We start from the raw sequence: 23016 nt of genomic DNA, 5'->3' as shown, positions 1-23016 counted from the left end.
CTTTAAACTATGAAGTTATTTTAGCCCCGTGACATGGCACCTGAATTATCCAGTTTGCTGGAGGGGAGGGAGAGCTTTGGAGCAAAGCCGAAAGGCAGCCTCCCCCCCCCCCCCCAGGGTGGAATAAAAACAGCTGCTGTGCCTGGCGGCCAAGGAGTGAGCGTTGTGGCTCTGAGGTAGGGGGGACCATGGAGATCTTCAGCATTCAGCAGTTGGTAAGCGATGGGGGGGGGTCGGGTGGGGGGCTGAGGGCAATCCAGAGCAAACTGGGAGTAGCGAGATGGGCGCTCAGCTCAGAGATGGGCAAACGGCAGGCTTTGGCTCTGTTTTTTTTAATGAGAGCTTTGAGGTACACCAGCCACAGTTTGGTGCAAAACAGTCTGGTGCCAGGCATGTGTGTGTTGAGAATTAAGGAACAGGATGTCTCTGTGAGTTTCTGCTCAGCCCAGGAATTTGTGACCAGGACCAGGACTGAGCTGGATTGTTGCAATTGTTGAGGCAATTAGTTAGAACCCCTTGCAGGCATACTGCACATCACCTAGAAATCTACTCCAAGGCTCCACTGTGCTTTCTTCCCACACCTGCCTTATTTGGGTGGTAAGGTTCTCTGATCCAGGACTGCTCCAGACTGCGGGGGCAGGGCAGGGGAGTCACACTCCAAGTGTCCGGCGGTGTGGGTTGGGGTGGCCAGCTATGCGTTGCCCCCAAAAGAAGACAAAAGGGCCAGCAGTTTCCATATGGCCATTTAGTTGTATACATGCAAATTTAGAATGGTGCTCATTTCAATAGGAATGCAGTACAATACAGCCGAGCAGCAGGTGATGGGGGTGTGCCTGCTGCAGCTTCTCGGTAGCCCCCCTGAAGGCTCTGGGGTCAATGCCCAACAATTAAATTTGGTGTCAAGGGACGGGTCGTGGCTCAGTGGTGGAGTATCTGCCTTGCATGCGGAAGGTCCCGGGTTCAATCCCCAATGGAATCTCCAGGTGTGGGGCTGGGCGAGAACCTGCTTGAACCTGCTTGAACCCCCCCCCCCCCGAATGCTGCTTCCAGTCAGTGCAGGCAATACTGAGCTAGATGGATCGGTCGAACGCAGCCTCCTATGTTCCCTTGCTGAATGAGCTGAGACTGAACGAACTCCTGAGACTGACAGTAAGAGCTGTTTGACAGTGGAATTTGCTGCCAAGGAGTGTGGTGGAGTCTCCTTCTTTGGAGGTCTTTAAGCAGAGGCTTGACAACCATATGTCAGGAGTGCTCTGATGGTGTTTCCTGCTTGGCAGGGGGTTGGACTCGATGGCCCTTGTGGTCTCTTACAACTCTATGATTCTAGGATTCCTTCAACTGCCTTATATGTGCAGATGGGAAGGGTGTCACAAACAAGCCTGCCAGGCCTCCCCTGGGCTGCAGCTGGTGTCTTATTTTGGCTGCTGTGTCCAGCTGAAGCTCTGCTTGCTGCCTCATGGAGGTCACCCAAGACCTCGTGAGTGTCCTCTTCCCTGGAGGCCTAAGAAGGAAGGGAGCCGCTGACCGTGCTGGAGTGACTGAAACGGGGGAGAAAAGAGCCATTCCGTCCATGCTTGGCCTGTGACAGCAGCAAGGCCTAGAAGCTATCGCATTACTCCAGTAATGTTATGCTCAGGCGCTGCGCATCTGGGGGGGGCTGCCTCAGGTGGCACATGTTGAAACACTATTTAAGGGTGTGGGGTTTGTATTCTAACCTGTAGGCTGCCTTCATTATTTCTGGGGTCATCCCTGCCAAGCTTCAGGGGGGTCCTCTGAAAGTGGGGGAGGGGGAATCAAGAAAGGCAGGAGCAGCAAGACATTTTAGAGCCCAGCAGAAGGTTGGGGGGGGGGGAGTGGGGCGCCCTTTGGATTCCATCCCAGGCAACCAAATGTATTTGTAATATATATATTGGAAAGGAAGCATAATGGAGGCTTTAAAAGAGGAATGGACTAATTCCTGGAGGATGAGGCTATCAGTGGGTACTAGTGATGGCATAAGGCCATTGCAAGCCATGAGAGTTTATTCAACAATTAATCTGCTACATTTATAGCCCAGCTCCACCCCACCCCCAGAGCTGAAGGGGACACACATGGTTCTCCCTGCTCCTTGTTTAATACAACAACCCTGTGAAGTAGGTGAGGCTGAGAGGCCGTGACTGGCCCCAGGGTCACCCAGTGAGCTTTGTGGCTGAATGTAAGCCCCGAGCTCCCAGGACGGAGTCCAGTTCCACCCCACCCCACTGGCTCTCTTCTGCTTCGCAGAGTCCTGGACCCCAGTGCTTCTTGCTGGTTTCCCCTTGGGCTTCCTAAAGGCATCTGGGTACATGACCCCAGTCAAGCTTGCAAAAATATATCATTTGCCCAACAACAAATGTTGGAAATGTAAAGAAACTGAAGGTACATTCTTTCACCTTTGGTGGACGTGCCCAAGGATTAAGGCTTTCTGGGAGATGATATATAATGAACTAAAAAAGGTACTTAAGTACACTTTCCCTAAGAAACCAGAGGCCTTTCTCCTAGGCATAGTCGGCCAATTGGTGTTAAAGAAGGATGTATGCAACAGCAGCAGCAAGAATACTCATCGCAAAGCATTGGAAGACACAAGATCTACCCACTCTGGAAGAATGGCAAATGCAAGTAATGGAATATATGGAGATGGCGGAAATGACTGGCAGAATCCAAGACCAGGGAGAAGAGTCGGTGGAAGAAGATTGGAAGAAATTTAAAATTTACTTACAGAAATATTGTAAATTTTTTGAATGCTAATGGCATTGAAATGAATTGAAGGGGTTCTAGCAATGAGGCTAAAAATAAGATTGGATGGATAATTAGACAAATTAATTGGATATGAATTTGCTGAATTAACTTTCAACAGGGATACAAAAAAGGGAGATGTGAGGAAGTCAAGAAAATAAGTGAATCAAAGATGAGAAGTAAAAAGAGGGATTTTTGTGTTTTTTCTTCTTTTTTAAAATGTTTTTTTTTCTTTTTTGAAACTATTTTTCTTTCTTATGTATTTTATAACTTTGTATTTTTGTGTTTTTGTTTTTCTTTTTCTTGTTTGTTTTCTTTGTTTGTTGTTATCTCTAAAACTTAATAAAAATATTTATTAAAAAAAAACCTAAAGGCATCTGGGTGGCCACAAGGGAGAACAGGATGCTGGACTTGAAGGGCTCTTAGGTGTTTTCTGCCTTGCTGCCAACATGTGTCCTGTTGTCTCTGTATGGACCTCTCAAGCAGCGCGTTTTCCTTTGGCCAGGGAGAGTGTGGGGCTGGGTGTGGGCAGACCACGCTGAGCTACAAGCAGTCAGGAAATGATCGCCCTCTTGCATGAGAGCCTGGGGGTCATCGGAATGAAGTTTGCCCAGCGGCTGTTCCCAGTCACCTGCTAGTGCCAGGGGATTTTCCACCCTGGAGACGTCCTGCCTCAGGCGCCCAAATGTCTCTAGTCGGCCCTGTGGTGGACAGTGCTGACTATGCCCTTGCGGGAGGAGGGAGCATTCGCCACACATGATGTGTGTTCCTGAGCCAGGGGCTGCTGCTTATATACATATCCATATAAATAGAAGTTGCTTCATCAGGGCCAGGAGGAGCAGGCGGCAGGGAGGGGGGGAATGTTGCAAGTTGGCCCCGGCCCTGGGCACCCTTTCCACTTGGCGGGAGAGCAAGGTGGATCAGCAACTGGGCTGAGGGAGCAACTGGCTGTAGGCAGGGTGGGAGCTTAAGAGCAGCTCAAGAACTTCAGTGGGCGTTCTGGGGCCAGGTAGGCTGCTGTGGATTCTGATGCAACTGAGGCAGATGGTGCACCTTTGGTGCATTTGTGAGGTGACCTCCTTAAGTTATTTTGTACACCTGCAAAACTTGGGGCTCTCCCTCTCCCTCCCACCCTGTTTCCCGCCCTCCTGCCCTGCCCTGGTCCATTTTATGAATTCATTGCTGTCATTACTGTCTTTATATCACCTCCTTCCAACAAGGAGATCAAGGTGGGGGACCCAGTGCGTTTGACAGCCGAGTGTGGTCTCCCAGGTCCTAGTGCTACCCTCTAACCGCGGTACCACAGAGGCTACAATCCCAGCGGTGCAGGAAACTGCCTTATAGTGAGTGAGCTCAGTGATGTCAGTGCTTTCAGGCAGCAGGTCTCCAGAGTTTCAGGCAGGAGACATTCCCAGCCCTACCTGGTGATGCTGGGGATTCAACCTGCACCTTCTGCATGCAAAGAGATGCTCCACAGCTGAGCTATTGACACCCACCTCCAGAATTTGCAGCCAGAAGGAGGGATATAGACACTTTGCTGGAAGAGAGAGAGGGGCCCAAGACAGTCCTCATGCTCCTGCCTTTTTCCTTCTCCCGCCAGGTAAGTGGCGAACGACATGACGAGAAAGGGAGAGGTTTTGAAGTGCTGGCAGGAAGCGCGGCCAGGGAGCCAGAGAGATGGCGGTCAGGCCCGGCAGGCGTGTGGGAAGCAGTCAGCAAGGAAAGGCAGAAGGCAGAAGATGCGAAGAAGAAAAAGGTGGGTGAGAAGTTCCACCTTGCTCATGGGGGGGGCAGGGGCCTGTCTCCCCCGCAGCCACAGGGGGGCAATAGTGGACAAGAAGGCTCTTGTCTGGCAAGCCAGCTGGCCAGCTGTTTCTTACTCCCCCAGCAGTCAACCTGCTAAACAGACAACGCAAAGGTGTGCACCTGGGATCTCTTCACGCAGCTGAGCCAGAGGCTGACCTGCGTTCCCAAGGCATCACACGGCACTTGAAAGATCAAAGGTGCTTCCAGACATGGATAATTTAGCAGCAGCAAACTTAGGCAGTTCTGCTTGAAGCTGGAATTGGAAGAGCAGCTCTGCTTCCAGATTTCTAACTCAATGTAGTCAACTGGGCAGGTCCACTCCACTTTCCCCCAGACTTCATTGTAGGACGTGGGGAGGGGAAAATGCTATGGGACTATTGTATGTTGGGAAAGGACTAAATATTCCCTGCACTGTATTCTCTGAATGTGATCACACACACCCTGCTTCCTATAGCAGTTTGGAGTACTGTATGTGTGTAAACAGATGTAAAGGCAATGATATTTGGGAAGGAGAGAGTGAAAGTGATAGAGCTGATTCCTACAAAAGAGAGGCAGGCCACAGAAAAGGAAATGGCTAGAGCACATTCTAGAGAATGGTTGAGCAATCTATATGAATACAGATCTGGAATAGCAATGCAATGGATCATCTACACCAGTGTTTCTCAAACATGGGTCTCCAGCTGTTGTTGGACTACAACTCCCATCATCCCTAGCTAGCAGGGCCAGTGGTCAAGGATGATGGGAGTTGTAGTCCCACAACAGCTGTAGATCCAAGGTTAAGAAAAACTGGTCTACCTTCAGGGAGATTATGCTCTGGATGCTCTGCTTCTGTTAAATGTCACTGAAGACTGAATCCTCTTTCTGCTTTGATCTCTTAGCCCTTCAAGGGCCACAAGATTCTGTCGACTCTGTTGCACTTATTGATGGATTGAATTTATATCCTGTCTTTCCTCCTAAAGGAGCTCAGGGCAGCAAACACATTCATAACAAAACATTTTTTTCAAGAAAGCAACAGACAATTGGGAGCCTGAAAGGGCACTCCTGATGACTCTCTCTGGGTCTGGTTCTGCTCGGGAGCTCTCGGTCGGAGCCCCTGCATGGAGCCGGGTCCTGCCCAAAAGCAATTGCAGCTGTTCCCTGTCAAGGGGATACCAGGTGGGTGGCTGCACCCCAAGTGGCCCACGCGGGTTGAGGGCTGTCAGCATCCTGCCCTGTGGCTGGACCCCATTCTCCACCCCTGGTTTACTGTGAAGCAATGTGGGGCAGCCTCCTGAATACAGTGAGCACCAGGAAGAGTGGCAGGATAATTTGAACTGTGGCAGACAAGCAAACACTTCCCTGCTGCAAAGCAGCCCTGCACAAACCCCACTGAAATGAATGGAAGCTTTGCAAGAGGGCGCGGCAAAGCTCTCCCACTGGGTGTCCCAGGCCTCCCCTCCCCCACTGTGGCAGATGCTGTGGGGGAAGCCGGTTGCCCACACATCTCCTTTCCCCCATCTCCTTTCCAGCTTGAGACACTCAGCAATTCCAGGCTGAAGCTAGACAGCCTGCAGGACTTGGAGGCGATTGTCAAGCTTCGCAAGAATAAGAAGAGGTTGAAGAAAGTGGTCCGCCCCAAAGAACGGGAGCCAGAAGTGATGGTGAGTCTCGCTTTGCCAGAAGACTGTGTGCTGCAGCACAGGGGTAGCCTTGACACACTGCTTTGGAGGGAGGGGGCTGCGCTTCCCCTGCAAGAGGAAGTTTGTGGCTTGGACCTAGCTTGGCAGGCATTCATCCAGTGTGGTGTAGTGGTTAAGAGCAGTAGTCTCGTAATCTGGGGAACTGGGTTCGCGTCTCCGCTCCTCCACATGCAGCTGCTGGATGACCTTGGGCCAGTCACACTTCTTTGAAGCCTCTCAGCCCCACTCACCTCACAGAGTGTTTGTTGTGGGGGAGGAAGGGAAAGGAGAATGTTAGCCGCTTTGAGACTCCTTCGGGTAGTGATAAAGCGGGATATCAAATCCAAACTCCTCCTCCTCCTCCTCCCCCCCAAAGGTTCTTGCGTTGGTGCACCACCAATTGCATCTCTTCTCAGAAAAACCTGGTCTTGTCACAGGTATCCATGCTTGGATAGCATCCCGTGATCAGCACTTGCGAGCTACTATGGTGCCCAGGTTACCAACTGCGTCCCATCATAAGACAGCTTCCAATTTATTTTTGGGTGCAATTTAAAGTGCTGCCCCCTTGCAAGCCCTAAATAAATTAGGGGCTGGTGCATCTCTCATATGAACTCATTCAACATACCAACATACCCAGATCTGCTTTAGAGGTCCCCTTTATAGGGCTGGGGCAAGACATTTTGCTACCTGAAGCAAAGGGCAAGATGGTGCCATCACATTCCACACCCGGAATTCAAGTTTCACCTTCCACACCACCAGCAGGACAGTGTCTTCTGCTGCATCCCTGGGAGCAGAGGCTGGCTTAAGGGTCCCCAGGGGGAAGCTGGGAGATGGATGCTCTGCCCACCAGCATTGGCACCTGAAGCAGATGCCTCCCTCTGCCTCATGGGCAGGGCTGTCCCTGCCCATCCACCTTCAGGGCTAAGCAAGTTGGCTACAGACTTGGAACAGCCATATTGTTATCTCTGAGGCACCAACTAAACCTTTCTTTTTATAAGTAAAATTATTAGTAGAATTATTAGTAGTAAAATTATTTCTTATTTAAGCAGAATTTGTACATTGTTCAACTAAAAAAACCCTATTATTATTAGTAGTAGTAGTAGCAGCAGCAGTAATAGCAGTAGTATTGCTTAGTTTTGGGGTGGGGTGAAGGTGGACAAGGCAGACCGAGTGCCCCCTCTCTTCAAAGGGGGACAGGCACCTTGTGGAAAAGCAGAGTTTGACTCCTATCCCCCTCCTCTATAGACAGAGCCTGTGGGTCCAGTGCAGTTTCTTCAAGCGGCACTGGAGAATGGGATTCCTGTCATTGAGAAATACCTGGCAGATGGAGGGGACCCCAACGCTCATGACAAGGTAAAGGGGGTGCTAAGAAACGCAAGCCTCCTGCTTCCATCCGGAATTTGCCTAATGATGAAACAGGGAAAGGGGGATGGGGTCAGTCCAGGGAACCTACGGCGAAGGCAAGGATGGCAGCTGGGGTGGAGGATATTAGTGAAGGAAGGGAGAGAGAGGCAAATTTGCCCAAGATATATTGATGTCAAGAGCCAAAAAGCACCTCCCCTTTTATTAGGCCTTAAAGGATGCAATCCCCTGGGACGTTCTCTTGCACAAGCCCCACTGAAAGGAACCTACCTGATATTGCGCAACTCTCGCTTACTCTGCAGGAGATCTTCTCTGGGGAGTGTGGTTGTTTTAGATCATTTCACTTAAGTCCAAAACTCTGCAGCTTTCATCACAGCTGCAGCATCAGGGGCTCTCACAGCATTCGCTGGAATCAGCCCCCCCTCCCCCGTCAGGTCTCTCTGCCTCCCCAAATTGCACCAGGATTCTCTCCATTGGAGGCAGCTGCCTTGGTTTTCTTTGGTTGGGTTGAATGGTCTTATGGGGAACCCCCTTTAGACACTCAATTATGAAATACACAATTAACATTTCCCTTCTTCGTCCTGTCCCTCCCCCCCCCCTGCATTATAAGCACTTCCACATTCCTGATGCATTAGACCAAACAGCAGCAAAAAGCAGTTTGCCAGCTCTGATGATGAAAAACAAAAAGACCCAGCATATGTAGCTTTGCATTCCAAGCTCACTTAAATCACGGCACTACTGAGGCTCCCGGAATGAAATTGAGTTTGCTTCTCCTCCCTGCCCTGATGCAAAAGCACATTTACTTTGGAATAGCCTCATTTTGGTGTAGAAGAGGATAATATATTTTACAGTAAAAATAACAACATGAGCTCTGGCTTCCACCCCCAACTTTTGGTCACTTCTTCCATCAGCTGCCACTCTCTGGGATGGTCATTTGATTGCCCCTCCCCCAACGCGCCAACAACCCCAAGAGCCAGCCGCGGATGCACTATTGCATCTAAAGCCATCTTAGTTGATTCAATGCATGAGTTTGAGTTGATTGATTACATCTGTCTAAATTTGTATCAATGGAAAACAATCATTCCCAAAGAATGGTTTTAAAATTCCAGGTGTTTTGTGCCAGGCATCACCTCAGAAGTGCGGTTCTTGCTTCTCTCTCACGCGATGAATGGTTGCTAAGATGGCCCTTTGCTATCTGCAGTTTTGATAGGTGCTTGTATCAAAAATATACATCCACAAGAGTGCAAGAGGAGCGTGGCGGCAGGATCAGGCCAAAGGCCCACCAGCATCCTGTTCTCTTAGTGGCCAAGCCAGATGTCTGTCTGCGTGTGATGGCCAGCAGCTGCCATTCAGAGTCATGCTAGCCCTTGTGGCCAGCAGCCAAGGAGAGCCTTGTCCTCCTCCATGAATTTGTCCCGTCCTCTTGTAAAGCCATCCAAGTTGGTGGCATCACTACATCGTGTGAGACAGATTCCATTGTTTAACGTCTGTGTGAAGAGCCTGCTGCTGGATCAGGCCAGTGGCCCATCTAGTCCAGCATCCTGTTCTCACAGGGGCCAACCAGATGTCTGTGGGAAACCCCCAAGCAGGATCCAAGCACAAGAGCCCTCTCTTCCCCACTTTTGATTCTCGGTATCTGGCAGTCAGAGGCAGACTATCCCTGCACAATATGTTCACATGGAGACAGTTGCTCAGCAACTTTTTAAGCTGCATTGCCCCAGAAGCAGACAACCCCCTGGTGGAAATCAAACATCCCCTTTGGGGTTCCCCAGCTTCATTCACTACAAACCCCAAGATTTTGGGTCCCTCCCATACAGTGCTGAACTTTTGTAGTCGTTTCATGGGGTTTTGTAGCATGAACCCCACGTTTTGTAGCCCCCCCCAACTGAGTAATTGATATACAGTATCAAGCTATGAACCCCTGTTGGATGTATCAGTTCCTCAGTTTGGGAGGCCCTGCAAAATGCAGGGTTTGCACTACAAAACAACTACAAAACAACTACAAAACTTTGCCATTGTTTTGGAGGGGATTCAAAATGTCATTGTTTGTGGTGAATGAAGCTGTCTTCCCCCAACCCCAAAGTAACAAATGCTTGTCAAAGCTGCTATGTGGCTCTGATCACCAGTTTCTCTGTAGGCAAATGTGTTTCACTGCGGAGGTAAAATCCCCTGCAAAGGAGAATTCCCTCCCTGCTACGTCCTTCTTCCAGGTCCCCCTACCCTGAAGTGTTTCCTCTGCTGGGCTGGCTATAAGCCTGGCAGTGAGGGTGGAGATAAGCGTGGAGAGGGGAAATCAGTGGAAGGGAAAAGCTTAAGCGCCCTTCTTCCCAGCACTTCTCCCCTACAAACATCCCATTGCCCTGTCCCTCAAGTCGCATGACTTTGACAAAGGTCTGCATTTGCTAGAGCAGCCCTTGTCAACCTGGTGCTCTCCAGTGCTGGCTGTGGCTGATGGGAGTTGTAACTGAAAGTGTCTGGAGGGCAAGGGCTGTCCTAATGTGCAATTCTGCACTAGGAAGGAGATCCCCTGCCCCAGGAGATACTGTTTTGGCTTGATGGGCTGCGCCAAGTATCCATCACAGAAGACCCTCAGGTGGATGTGAAAGGGGTGGGCAGCCTTGCAGGGTGCCGACCCGTCAAACCAAGGTGCTCCTTTGTGTGTCCTCCTGCAGTTCAGATGTACAGCCCTGCACCGGGCCTGCTTGCGGGGCCATGCAGAGATCGTGGACAAGCTGCTGGAAGCTGGGGCCAAGCTGGAGCCAAGAGACATGGTGAGCACCCAGGGATTCCTGACACCTGCTGATGGAGAAAACGTACCCATCAATCGCTACTTTAACTTCACTCACTGGCTTAAAAATGCTAAAAAGCAGGAGCAAGCCAGGTTGGCTGTTGCCGGGGCCACGATTCCAGCCTAGAGGACAGGCATGCGTTCTCCTGCCTGGCTGAAGCGGGAAAGAGAGGCAGGGAGGGGAAGGTTGGGACCCTTTCCAAAAAGTAGGAAGGGTACACCCACCCCACCATTCTCTTTGCCAACCTGGTGCCCTCCAGATGCTTTAGAGCACAGCTCCCAAGAGCGCCAGCCAGCACGGCTGCATGATGCTGAAGATGCTGGGATTTGTAGTCCGAAATGTGGCAGGCGCCTATTGGCGAAGGCTGCTTTATGCCACAGACTGCCCTTCTCCACCTCCCCGCTCCTGTGCAGCCAGACTTTCTTGTGCCCCAAATGATCTTCTCCCTGTGGGCTCTGCTTTGACGCAGCTGGACGCGACCCCTGTGCTCTGGGCCTGTCGTGGGGGGCACCTGGAGATCCTCAAGCGCTTGATGGGCAGGGGAGCCAAGATCTCCACACGGGACAAGGTGAGCAGACTCAGCCAATGCTGCCTGCCCCATCTGGGGGGCGCTGCCTCCGTGACGGAGTCCCCACCGGGACAACGGGCTGGGCTCTGAGGGATTCCCTTTCTCTGGCAGCTGTGGAGCACCCCCCTGCACGTGGCTGTCCGGACGGGGCACAGCGACTGCGCAGAGCACCTCATTGCCTGCGGGGCAAACATCAATGCGCAAGACAAGGTATGAGATGGAGGGGGGGGGCTCTCTGCCTCTGGGCTGTGGGGAGCAGCTGGGGTGCCCAAGCCCTCATTTTGGCTCTGCCCGAAAGTCTGCACTGCTTTTGGGAGGCAAGCTGCCAGCAGAAACCCTCCTGAGTTGAGCGGCTGAGTTCTCTCCCTGCCGCTGGAGGAGCTACGCCTCTGAATGCCGGGAAGCCCCTGCGAGGAGTGAGGGGCTGCTCAGGTTTCTTTGGTGTCTGGATGGCCCTTGAGGATGGGATCCTGGACCAGATGAGCCTTTGGCCTGATCCAGCTCCAGGGCTCTTCTGATGGTCTTTCCTTCCAGGCACTTTGGGGTGTATCCTCAAGCACTTTCAGAAATGGCCCTCGCCTCACAGTGAGCTCTTTGCTTTCGCAGAAGGAATTATGCAAAATAAAAGCAATTGCGCTTGTTTGCATAATATATGCAAGACACAGAATTTTTTTTATCTGACACACTCTGCACACAGCCCTCCTTTTACTGAGTTGGAGCATTCATCCTTCTAGCCCAGGTCACTTTGTTCATTGCCATTTTCCATGGGTTCTTGAGACTTCCAGCAGGGATTTTTCCTAGCCTGGGATCCTTTTAGCCAGAGATTGACCCAGAGATCTTTTTGCATGCAAAGCAGCAGCTCTTCTGCCGAGCTAAGAATCTGCCCTTAACTGGCCCTGGTGTGGAGGAGGCCAGGCGCACTTACTCTGCCTCCCCCTGCCCAGGAAGGAGACACGCCCCTTCACGACGCAGTCAGGCTGGGACGCTTCAAGGCTGTGAAGACGCTGCTGATGTACGGGGCAAACCTGGCCATCCAGAATGAGGTGAGGCATGGGCAGCGGGGAGGTTTTACCACCCTTTCAGAATGGGCAGCAAGCAGGGAAGAGCCTTGGGCCCCCAGAGCTTGGGCGGGTCTGGTGGCACTGCTCCTTGGTGCAAATGTACCATTTGCTTTCTGCACCACTCTAAGGCCTAGTCTACTGTAGGCTCACTGAGTCTGTAAACTTGTGTCTGGGCTGTATCATAGCAGGTGACAGCTTCAGATGCTAAATGCTCCTGCATAAAAGGGCCCTTCACATAGAAAGGTAGCAGTTCAGGGCAAAGGTCAGTCTATAACCCTTCTCAGCACCATGTAACTTCCCAGTATAGAGGGCTTTTTTAATGAGTGTCCATACCTGCACTCGGAAGCCCAGGCAGATTTACTGGCAGAGTGAGAACTAAGCTGATGCTCAACGAGAATGGGTGGAGGGGGCTGCTTGGGCGAGAAAAGCCCCCGTTGCTTGCCTTCTGCAGCCAGCGGTGGGCCTGTGCCATAGCCTGCCATCCCATCTGTCAAGAAGCCCAAACAGGCTGAGCCTGTAGTGTGGGGAGCAGGGAAGCTGCGGCTCTCCAGGGTGCAGCCTACTGCCCTGTGGTCAGTCCTGCCACAACACCTGGCATGTCTCAGGCTCCCCTTCCCTAACAGAGATTGGAAGGCTTCTTTCTGCCTCTTCCTGGCCTTCCAGCTTGAGGCAGGAAGCGGAGAGGCAGGCAGAGCTGTCTGATGCCGTTTTTTGTTCTGGCAGGAGGCGGTGACTCCAGTGGACCTGGTGAAAGACTGGCAGATGGGCATCCGAGAGACACTGCAGGCCTGTGCCAACCGGCAGCGAGGCCCCCTCAGGAGCTGCTGAGAGTGGGGGACCCTGGGTGGTGGGGTGCTGGCTCTGTGAGCTGACATTCCACCGTACCCCTCCACCAGCTGGGGACCAACTCACTCCCCTTGCCCTTCAGCAGATATGCCCCCACCTTGTCATGACTCTGGTGCCAGCGGGGCACCAGGTACTTATTTGGTACCCTCGGGGTGAGAGATTGTCCCTGAGGCCTCCCTCTTTTGTCTCAACAGGCTTTGAGGGTGAGTTTTCTGCTCCTCGGAGTGGGCCGGGAGCCAGCCATGCTGGGCCTTCCTGGTGGAGCCGACAAACTCCCTCCCTCTTGTGGCTCTCTGTGGAGGCTGTCACCCGAGGAGAAACTAAGGCACAAGAGATGGCACTTGGAAACCTTGTGGCCGTGATCTGGGGCGTGTGTGGGAATGATGATCTTTCTTCGGAAACAGGGAAATCCGCTGTCCTCTCTGGCCAGCGAGAAGGGTGGAGGGGAAAAAAGGCTTTTATTACAGGGAGGTGGGTAGATGCACAGCCCCTTCGGGAACTCCCAAAGCAGCTCTATCAGGCAGGGCAAGCAGGAGGTGAGGGGAATGCTGTGGCCGTGGTCCTGCTGCACAGGAATACCTAGGAGGGGGGCTGCAGGGCTAGTCCCCCCCCCCCCCCGCCAGACACTAGGCAAAGGACAGGATGGCACACCAGCCTCATTCTGCTCCCAGAAGCTGGTTGTTAATGGCAGTCAACTCTCACTTCAGTGCTGGTGATGGGCGGCAGACAAGCTTAGAGGGTGCAGGGAAGGCCATGGGGCACACAGCTTTTCTCCCAATGTTCCACTGCTCTGCCTGGGCCTGTTGCAGGGCATTTGCAGCAGCAATGGGTAAGCAGCGCAGCACATTGAGCTCACCTGCTGGAGCAGCCAGCCAGGGCGCTCGCAAGTGAGGGTGTGCTGAGGCATTGGGAAGACAAAGTAGCCAGCCAGCCACCCCACCAGCCGGAAAGCATTGTCACGGGGAGCTCAGGAGGAACGTCTGGGGAGGGCAGGAGCCCTCGTACTGCGCCCCCTCCCCATCTACTGCCTAGACAGCCTCCTCACTCTGCCGCATGATAGGGGGACAGAGAACTTGTGATGGCTGCCCTTTCCAAGTGCCTTAACAGTTCTGTTGGGGCTGAGAGTCCAAGGAGGCCTTGGAGGAAAAGGCAGACAGCTTCTGCCTTTCACAGATCCTGGAGGCCACCTCTGGAGCTTAGTTGCAGCCCTCCCTGGTTCAGTGGTGAGGACTGGAAGCAACTTCCTTGTAGACTGGGGAGCCATGCCTGAGACACTTCGGCCACAGCTGGTTATGAACCAAACCTCTGGCCGCCTCCAAAAGCAGAAACAAGGATCCTCTCTCAGCTGCCTTAATTTCCCCTTTGAGGCATGAGGGAAGCACCCCAGCTCTTTCCTGTCAAGCATCCCTGTGCCTGTTCCCTTGGGAGACGCCCTGGGGTGGGGCTTTGCACATGCCCCAAAGGGCATAACCTCTTTGCTCCCAGCCCTTAAAAGGTGTCAGCAACTGCCTCCTCCTTGCCATTCCCAGCCACTGCTGTGGAGCCACATGCCTCCAGGCACGGCCCTCTCATTCCTTGTCTGTTGGAGAAGCAGGATCTTGGCACTGCTGGTTCAGGCCATGACCCCCCAACCAAAACATGATCCTCAAAGGATTTATTCTCTGATGCAAAATGGATCTCAAGTGCTGCAGGTTCCACAGTTTGCACACTGCTGGCACAGCTGTTCTTGGCATCATCCCCTTACTGTTGTTGTTGTTTCTGGAGTGTGCAGAGCAGCTCCCTGACGTTCTGCTGACCTTCACCGTGGAACTGGGTTTCACGTTCTGTATACCTGACATACATACCTGTTGATGGATTTTTTTCAAGGTAATCAGTGAAAGAGCCCCAGAGCCAGGATGGGCATTGCCCTTCAGTGTCTGGTTACCACAATGGTCTGCCTTGTTGACCTTGCTGTCTGGTACATGGGTCACACTGGACTCTGGAGAATGAACTTTTAATACATGTCTGTGCCCCTTCCGTGGGACGCGGGTGGCACTGTGGTCTAAACCACAGAGCCTCTTGGGCTTGCTGATCGGAAAGTCGGCAGTTCTAATCCCCACGATGGGGTGAGCTCCCGTTGCTCGGTCCCTGCTCCTGCCAACCTAGCAGTTCGAAAGCACGTCAAGTGCAAGTAGATAGATAGGTACCGCTCCAGCGGGAAGCTAAACGGTCTGCGGACAAACGCCAGCTCCCTTGGCCTATAGAGCAAGATGATCGCGCAACCCCTGAGTCGTCCGCAACTGGACCTAACGGTCAGGGGTACCTTTATGCCCCTTCCATTCTGCAGAGAAATGTGCAGAGGGGATTGGAAGAAATTACTTGAATGGATCTTTGCAAACCAATGTGAGGTCTCAACTCTTCTCAAGTTGATCTTGAATCTAAATGTGTCGAAAACAATGTTCTAGCCTCTACTTTTTTGGGGGAAAATTCTGACAAATTCAAGCAGCTCTGGGCAGCAGCACGTGGCCATCTGGAGGATGGGCTCTCTTTGCCAATCAGGTGGTGGAACTTTCTCAAAGGCTGTTGACCTTGACATTTCTGGCCCTTCACTCTGTGAGAAGACAGCCCTCCTCTCCCCCACAGCTGGCATGTCAAACAAGGCCCTACTTAAGGGACTGTGTGGGGCTGACTATGGATGGCTAAACCCCAGTCACCCAAAAGGCTTGTGTTTGTTTTTTTGGAATATGAAACTGATGCGATTCCTCTCTGAACAAGAATAAATCATTGGAAGCCCTGGCTTTGTGCACAGAGTTTTGTGTTTTAGCAAGGGCTGCTCCTGAAATCCTCTCTCTCTCCAATGCTCTGGCATCAACTCTTTCTCCTCAAAGGCTGAAACAAGAAAGGGCCCCCTCTCAACCACTGTTGGTAACCCTACAGCCCATGCCTCAATCGGGGGGGGGGGGATCTTCTGGGGAGCCACATACCTGTGGGGAGGAGGATCAAGGGTGACTGGTCATACATGCCAGCCACTCACCAATTCATAGTTTTCTACAACTCCTCCCAGAGCCCATTTTCACAGTTCAAGAACACATTTGAGCCCAGCACCATCTCTTGAGGACAGAGAAAAGGGCTGCTGGGGTGTAGCCTGTGGAATGGGGGCCCCCAGCCTGGGACTCCTCAACCAGACATGGCAGACTGGGAGGCGACCCTGGCAAGAGCCTGGCTGTGGTCCCTGTCACCATAGGTAAGCAAGACTGTCTTTGGTGGAAACCAAAGGAGGCCCTCCTTCCCAGAGCCATGGGCAACCTACAGAGTCAGAGGAAAGGTGGGGCATTTGCATCGCCTTCGCAGAAGCCGCTCACGGTAATGGCTCCCAAATTGTTTTTAGAGGTCGTTACACACGCAGCGTACCAAACACTCCTTAAAGCCAGTAACTTATAAATAGATATATAAGATTAGACTATTCCATTTTGAAGGTACAGTCCTTGCAGAAAAACTACAACATAAAGGCAGGTTACAAATAATTTACCTGAAATTATACATTGCTTTTAGACAACTTCTACTGTTGGTTATGGACAGGGAGAGGATGAGAGAGGGAGAAAGGGAAACCAACTTTCTCTCTTTCCCTCTCTTGCTCTTCAGTCCTTTATTTCATTTTAAAAACAAGAACTCCAGTGGGGGAATACTGTAAGTAGCAACTAAGGGTGGGGTGCGGGGACTGTTTCTCTCTGCCAAGCTAGCGTGGAGGGCAAGCATAGCATCCTGTGCTGCCTCTCCAGCCAGAACCTGGCAGCAGCCAAGGAGGACAGCCGAGAACAGCCTTCTCCACCTGGTGCCCCCTCCAGTTGTGCTGGACTCCTGCTCCCATCAGCCATTGAGCAGGAACCATGCTGCATGGGGCTGGTGGGAAGGTGTAGTCCAAAAGATCTGAAGTGCACAGGCTGGGGAAGGCTAGTCCAGAGGGAAATGCAACAGCAGCTGCTCTTCTAAGCACAAACACAAGGAGTCAGAAGGAGCAGTTACAGGAGGAATGGTGGTCCTTTAGGACTTTCTTCCACCCAGCAGGCCTTCTTCTTGGGCAAACTGCAGCAAAATGCTGCAGATCCTCCATGCACTGCAAGCATTCAGAAGGTGGGAGACTCAGCGCCTGGAATGCCAGCAGATTGATGGGCCAAATCCTGTTGTCCCATCCCCAACCACAACCACTCAATAGCTTACGTGAGGAGTCACTTAAACTCCAGTATTTGGGAAACACCAGCACGGGGTGAGAATGGCTCCCACCCCAGTCCCCACCTGTGCAAACTGTTTTTCAAACCTGTGTTGGATTTAAGAACTAGAGATGCAAAGCAAGGGGGAAGAGAATGAAACTTTAGGTGAAAGTGGCCAGGAGACAGGCATCCTCTGGGAAGGAAGGGTTGCTTTGCAGAATAGCAGCATTCCCTGGGTTGGCACAGACAGAGCCCACCACCCGTTTGCCATGGGGACCCACTTTCTGGAAAGAGGGTGAGCAGTGCAATCCTGGCAAGACAGAGTCAGGCTGCACATGTGGCTCTAGGGAGTGTGGACTTTGGCACAATTTGGGGAGGATGGTTTGATGCCCTGCCTGGCGCCAGGTGAGACTCACGGCTGGTTCAAATGCCCTCGGAGCCTGGCGCTGGCGTTCAGAAGACCAGCAAGGCGGGTGTGCTTGGAATGTGGGAGGAGCAAGTTTCAGGTCCTGGAGTCAGGCCTGGCATGGTGGCTGGGTGCAGCTACAGTCAAAGGCAGGAAGCGCAACAGCTGCAGAGGGAGGCTGGTGGGTGGGGGTGCCCCAGAGCCAAGCGCTGGAGCCACCAGTGAAAGCCTGGTGTGGGGACTAACAACCTGAAGTGTGCCTGGAGGGTGGGTGGAATGTACATATGAGACCGCTGGGTGGAAGGGAGATCTGTTGCACACGGGGAGGAAAAGATCAACACAGTCAGTGGAGCAGAGGAAACGCTGTTGCAATGACACCCTTGCCAGTCCCTGCTCACACCGACTCCTGCAAAGGTAATCCAGTCCGTAGGCACAGGGTGGCTGTTCTCTGCTGCTCACAGTCTTAGAGATTCCCGCCCCCCCAAACTCAACCACCCTTTGTCCGTCAAGTGCTGCTCAGAGGACGTCCTGGGTGCTGCAGCCGGATCAGAGCACCAGAAGCAACCCAAGAGGCTGCTGGCCAGTTTCCTCACAGTTCCAGGAGTCTCTCTGGGACGCAGGAGCCAAAGTGAAAGGCTCCTCGGAAGGACGGGTGGACTCCAGGAGAAGGCGACCGAGATTTCAGAGGGGGCCTCCCAAGACCCCTTGCCCCCAAAGCCTCTAGCGGGTCAGACCCCTGTGCTCTGGCTCTCCTCTTCCAGAAGGTTGAGCTTGCTTCTGCTTTTCCCTGGAATGGGGGGGGGGGGGAAAGGGTGGCAAGGAAGAGAAAGAATGGCAATGTTTATACCCCATCGTTGCTGGGCTCTTGGCAGTTTGGCAACGAAGAACTGAGCCATGAGCAGGGACTGAGCATCCTGTATGAAAGAAAGAGTAATGGGGAGCCTGCAGCTCTCCAAATGGGACTGGAAGGCCCTCTCTTTGGCCCTCTGCTCTCTCCCCAAGCTTAGTCCTCACCTTTCTTGAGCTCCAATCCTGCCTCTTGCTTGTCTGTCTGTTTGAATGGAGAGGTGTGTGCAGAAAGCAGCCCCTTGCAGAAAGGTCAGCTCCACAGCGGTCGCTCTGCTCACCTTTGCCTCTGGCTCAAGGTGGCATGCTTTCCATCCTCATAGCAAGCAACAGCCCTGCGAGGGACGTTAGGCACTGAGAGGAAGCCCAAGGTTACTCTGTACGCTTCATGGCTGAGCTGAGATGTGAACCTGGGTCTTGGCAGTCTGAAATGCCAACCACTTTGCCACCCTGGTTCTTTCAAGCACACCACTGCCTTCAAGGAGAAGCAACCAGGGTTCAAATTCCCACTCAGCCATAAGCGGTCTTGGGCCAGTCACTCTGCCTCTCAGCCTAATCCACCTCACAGGGTTGTCGTGGGAATTAAACGAGGAAGGTGGGGGAGGGAGGGAAGAACCATGTACACACCACCTTGACCTCCTTGGCAGAGAAAGATGCAAGAAATAAATAACAAATAAGTTGAGATTCTGGGAAGCGGAATATCTCGTCCAATGCCAATTTCTCTGCTCCCATTAAATTGTAACACACACACACACACACAACCCCACAAATACGGTTGTGCATGGTGGGGGGTAGGATAATACAGCCAGCCAGTTCACCAAGTGCTTGCATAACAGAGTGTGGCAAATACCCACTTGATAAACTACCACCTGCACTCTTGCCATGTGAAGAGTGGAGACACGCTTTAGCCCTGGGAAGGAGACAGATTCTCTCTCTCTCGTCTCGCTGAAGGGAGGAGGAAAGCAGGCTAGCATGGAATCAGAACAGCGAAATCCAATCCCCCCCCCCGGGATCTCCCCTGCCCTCTTGCAAGGTGGGCCCACCCCTTCCTCCCCTGCACAAAAGAACCACATCTGGTTAAGGTGGGAAAGGCAGGATGGGGGGGGGGGATTAGTGATCCAACAGACAAAGGTCTGGTTTGCAGATGCTACAAAAATTAGATGGTAGAAAGGACTGTTCCACTTTAGGGTGCAGCCAGGAGGGTTGGTGCTGCCCTCGTTAAACAAACACAAAGCCCCGCAAGCAGAAAACCTGCAGAAGAGAAGAAGTAAGGGGAGCATTCAAACAGGCATCTCCCACTTGCATTCTGACATGATACAATCATTCTACTACTTCTGAGTAGACCCAACCTAAGATGGGTGCTCTTAATGACCCATCCATCAGGCCAGGGGTTGATTAGTTGAGTCTTTCCCCCTGACAGCTCCCTCCTGATGAGATGCAGATTCCATGGGGAAGGAGGGAAGGAGTAACCCAGTTAGCCCCTACGGTGACTTGGTCATTTAAAAGTTCTGCTTGTCATACAGCAATCACACGACTGGGAGACTAAACAAGGACTAGGCAACCTATGGCCCTTCCAGGTGTTGCTGACCATGAGCCATGCAGATGGGGCTGAAACCCAATAACCCCCAGAGGGCCTGCTGCTGCCCTTCCCCTGGGTCCAGAGGGCACTGCAAGGAGAGGGGAAATGCAGGAAGGGAACCAACTGGATATATTTACCTTGTGGTTTTCAAACAAAAAAGGCACTCCAGACTATGGCAGAGAGGCCTGTATTAAATGCAGTTCTCAATTGTGCCAAAGAAAGAGAGATTGAGCGGGAAGGCTGGAGGGAGAAAGGAAGAAAGAGAAGAGGAGAGATGGCAGTGTTTAGCTCCTGGAAGGACAGTGCAGAAGAAAACGCGTGGAAAGGAAAGACATACGGCTTTGCTGGGCAAGGAGCCCCACTGGCAATGGGGCTCCTGCATCCAGACCAAGAGGCGCCTCCTCAGCTTCAAAACTCTCACCTTCACTGCCTCCCCCACCTGCCTCTCTCTGAGCTCTTATGTCCCCAGATGACAGATACAGCCCTGCCTGCGACCTGTCATGTCTTTCTGTGTCTCATGCTCATTGTCACGCCTGGGACTGCCTCCCAGAAAATCAAGCCTCCTCTCCCTTCCTTCTTTCAAACTCCTCCCTTGAAACCCACCTCCCTTTTTCATGAAGCCTTTGGCAAACACCCCTGATCCCCATGCCCTTTGGCAGCCAACCAGGTACATTCAAGAGTGTCCACATTAAGCATTCATACTGAGTCTTAACTGCATTTTTATTGCTTCTTTTTATTTATTTTTATTTTATCACATAACAATTTGAAGTTTATGGAAATACAATAAAATACAATATAATAAATAAAAGAAGCCATAACAATGCAATCAAAGATCATACAGCACATTACAATTGCTGCAGCGGATAGAGACAAGTGTGCACCCCTCTCTCATAACACTAGAATTCACAGACATCCCATGAAGCTGAATGTTGGAAGGTTCAGGACAGGTAAACAAAGTCCTTCTTTCTTCACGCAGAGCACAGCTAAACTATGGAATGTGCTCCCAGAGGAGGATAAGGTTCCCAATGGCTCTGCTCGGCTTCTGCGGTCGGAGGCAGTCATGTTTCTGAGCACCAGTTGCTGGAGGCTACAGGAGGGGAGGTGCTCTGAGGGTGCGTGTGGGTTTCCCTTGGGGGCAACTGCTTGGCCGCTGTGCAAACAGAATTCTCAACTAGATTGGCCATTGGCCTGAGCAAGCAGGCTCTTCTTATGTTTTCAGAACAGGCAGAAAAATAATTTAGAGGTCTGCCAAGACCCTCAGTAATTTCCAAGTGGTCAATTTTGAGGGGGAGGAGTTGGGAACCCCTCTTTTGGACTACAACTGCCATCAGCCGGAGCCAGTGCTCAAGTCCGTGGAAGGAAAAAATGAATGAAGCCTAAGGAGAGTTGTGCTGGAGAAGATCAGGGGGCATCAACAGATATGCCCTTCAGGTGCTGCTGAACTCCAACTGGCTGGTGTTGAGGGGTGCTGAGAGCTGCAGTCCAGAAACACCTGGAGGGCCCCACCTTGGCTGCCTCAGGTCTACCTAGTCCAGCATCCCACAGCCTCCAAAAATCTACAAGCAGGACATGAAGACAATGGCCTACTAGAGCTCCTTGTCAGGGATTGCTCCGTTGTGTCATTCCTTGGCACATGGAGCTCCTATCTAGCCACCAGGCCATGGCGAGACCAATCCTCCACAAAATGGTCTAAGCCACATCTAAAGTCATTTAAGCCAGTAGCCATCACCAAATCTTGGGGCAGCGTCCAAGTTGGAGAGACAATTGGTTGCCACTTCATTTCTGGGCACAATTTAAGGTGCTCATACTAGTGTTTAAAGCCCAAAACGACTTTTGCCACCTTCCTCCCTGCCAATTTTCTCAGACAGATGTAAGATCAGCAGAGGGGCCCCCCGGTCGTTCCACCTTCTTCAGAAGTTTGGGAGGTGGTGGCCTGAGGGAGGACAATCTCTGTGGCAGCCCCACATTGTGGAAATCCCTCCCCACAGAGCTGTGCCTGGCACCTTCACTATCCTGCTTTCAGGGAATGCTGAAGACAAACCTCTTTACCTTGGCATTTGGCACCTGAGGTATATATATTCAGGAACCACCTTATTTCTGTGGTTGTAATGGGACGCAGGTGGCGCTGTGGGTAAAAGCCTCAGCGCCTAGGACTTGCCGATCGAAAGGTCGGCGGTTCGAATCCCTGCGGCGGGGTGCGCTCCCGCTGCTCGGTCCCAGCGCCTGCCAACCTAGCAGTTCGAAAGCACCTCCGGGTGCAAGTAGATAAATAGGGACCGCTTACCAGCGGGAAGGTAAACGGCGTTTCCGTGTGCGGCTCTGGCTCGCCAGAGCAGCGATGTCACGCTGGCCACGTGACCCGGAAGTGTCTCCGGACAGCGCTGGCCCCTGGCCTCTTAAGTGAGATGGGCGCACAACCCCAGAGTCTGTCAAGACTGGCCCGTACGGGCAGGGGTACCTTTACCTTTACCTTTACCAGCGGGAAGGTAAACGGCGTTTCCGTGCGCAGCTCTGGCTCTGGCTCTGGCCAGAGCAGCGATGTCACGCTGGCCACGTGACCCGGAAGTGTCTCCGGACAGCGCTGGCCCCTGGCCTCTTAAGTGAGATGGGCGCACAACCCCAGAGTCTGTCAAGACTGGCCCGTACGGGCAGGGGTACCTTTACCTTTACCTAATTTGTTATAATTGCTTTTGATACTGAATTTTAAATTGCAATCTGCCCTCGGAATTGATTATGAAGGGTGCATAGTAAACGGACTAGACAATAATCTTAACTCTGTGCATATACATCAACCAATTTTCCTGACTATCTCCTCTTCCCTGGTCTTGCATCTGCAGCGCCTGCAGGAATCCTGCCCCATCTCCACCCAAGCAGGCAGCCGTGGTCCAAACGGGTGGAGAAAATGGCAGGTCCCGGCAAGGGTGGGGGCATAAGGGAGCTGGACCACAGCGCCACCTGGTGACCCGCAACGGAACAAGCACATACCTGGCGTGGCATTTTTGTCATTCAGAAGCTTTGTCTGGCTGCTGGGGATGATTTTCAATTCAACGGTGTCAGGTGACTGTGGGGAGTTCTGTATCCTCGAGGCCATGAGAGCATTGAGATATTGCAACCGGGTAACCTGCGAAAAAGAAGCCACAGGTCAGTGAGAGAT

At 52.3% G+C, this 23016-nt stretch overlaps 2 protein-coding genes across 3 annotated transcripts in view; one reads left to right on the top strand and one right to left on the bottom strand.

Annotated features, from left to right (window-relative positions):
* Window positions 1–91: 91 nt before the first annotated feature.
* On the top strand, window positions 92–15619 carry ANKRD23 (ankyrin repeat domain 23). Its single transcript, XM_079989025.1, has 9 exons — window positions 92–215; window positions 4355–4510; window positions 6069–6200; window positions 7464–7571; window positions 10253–10351; window positions 10839–10937; window positions 11049–11147; window positions 11882–11980; window positions 12722–15619. The coding sequence occupies exons 1-9, from the start codon at window positions 189–191 to the stop codon at window positions 12824–12826; spliced, it is 924 nt and encodes a 307-aa protein (XP_079845151.1). The 5' UTR covers window positions 92–188; the 3' UTR covers window positions 12827–15619.
* A 635-nt stretch (window positions 15620–16254) lies between these two features.
* Window positions 16255–23016, bottom strand: part of CNNM3 (cyclin and CBS domain divalent metal cation transport mediator 3) — a 28712-nt gene continuing 21950 nt past the window's right edge. Inside the window, exons 7-9 of one of the 2 annotated variants that reach the window (XR_013842005.1) lie at window positions 22848–22983; window positions 20000–20102; window positions 16255–18224 (exon numbers count right to left, since the gene is read on the bottom strand). Coding sequence is in view for 1 of the 2 variants with exons in the window: in XM_079988999.1 (XP_079845125.1) it covers window positions 18166–18224; window positions 22848–22983 (195 nt within the window). In the remaining variant the exon portion in view is untranslated. The remainder of the gene's footprint in view (window positions 18225–19999; window positions 20103–22847; window positions 22984–23016) is intronic. The other variant, XM_079988999.1, reaches the window with a different exon arrangement.

This window comes from Podarcis cretensis (assembly GCF_951804945.1).
Source record: "Podarcis cretensis genome assembly, chromosome: 8".
Taxonomy (NCBI): Eukaryota; Metazoa; Chordata; class Lepidosauria; order Squamata; family Lacertidae; genus Podarcis; species Podarcis cretensis.
The sequence above is the reverse complement of the archived record's forward strand: the minus strand, read 5'-3'. Positions and strand labels throughout refer to the sequence as shown.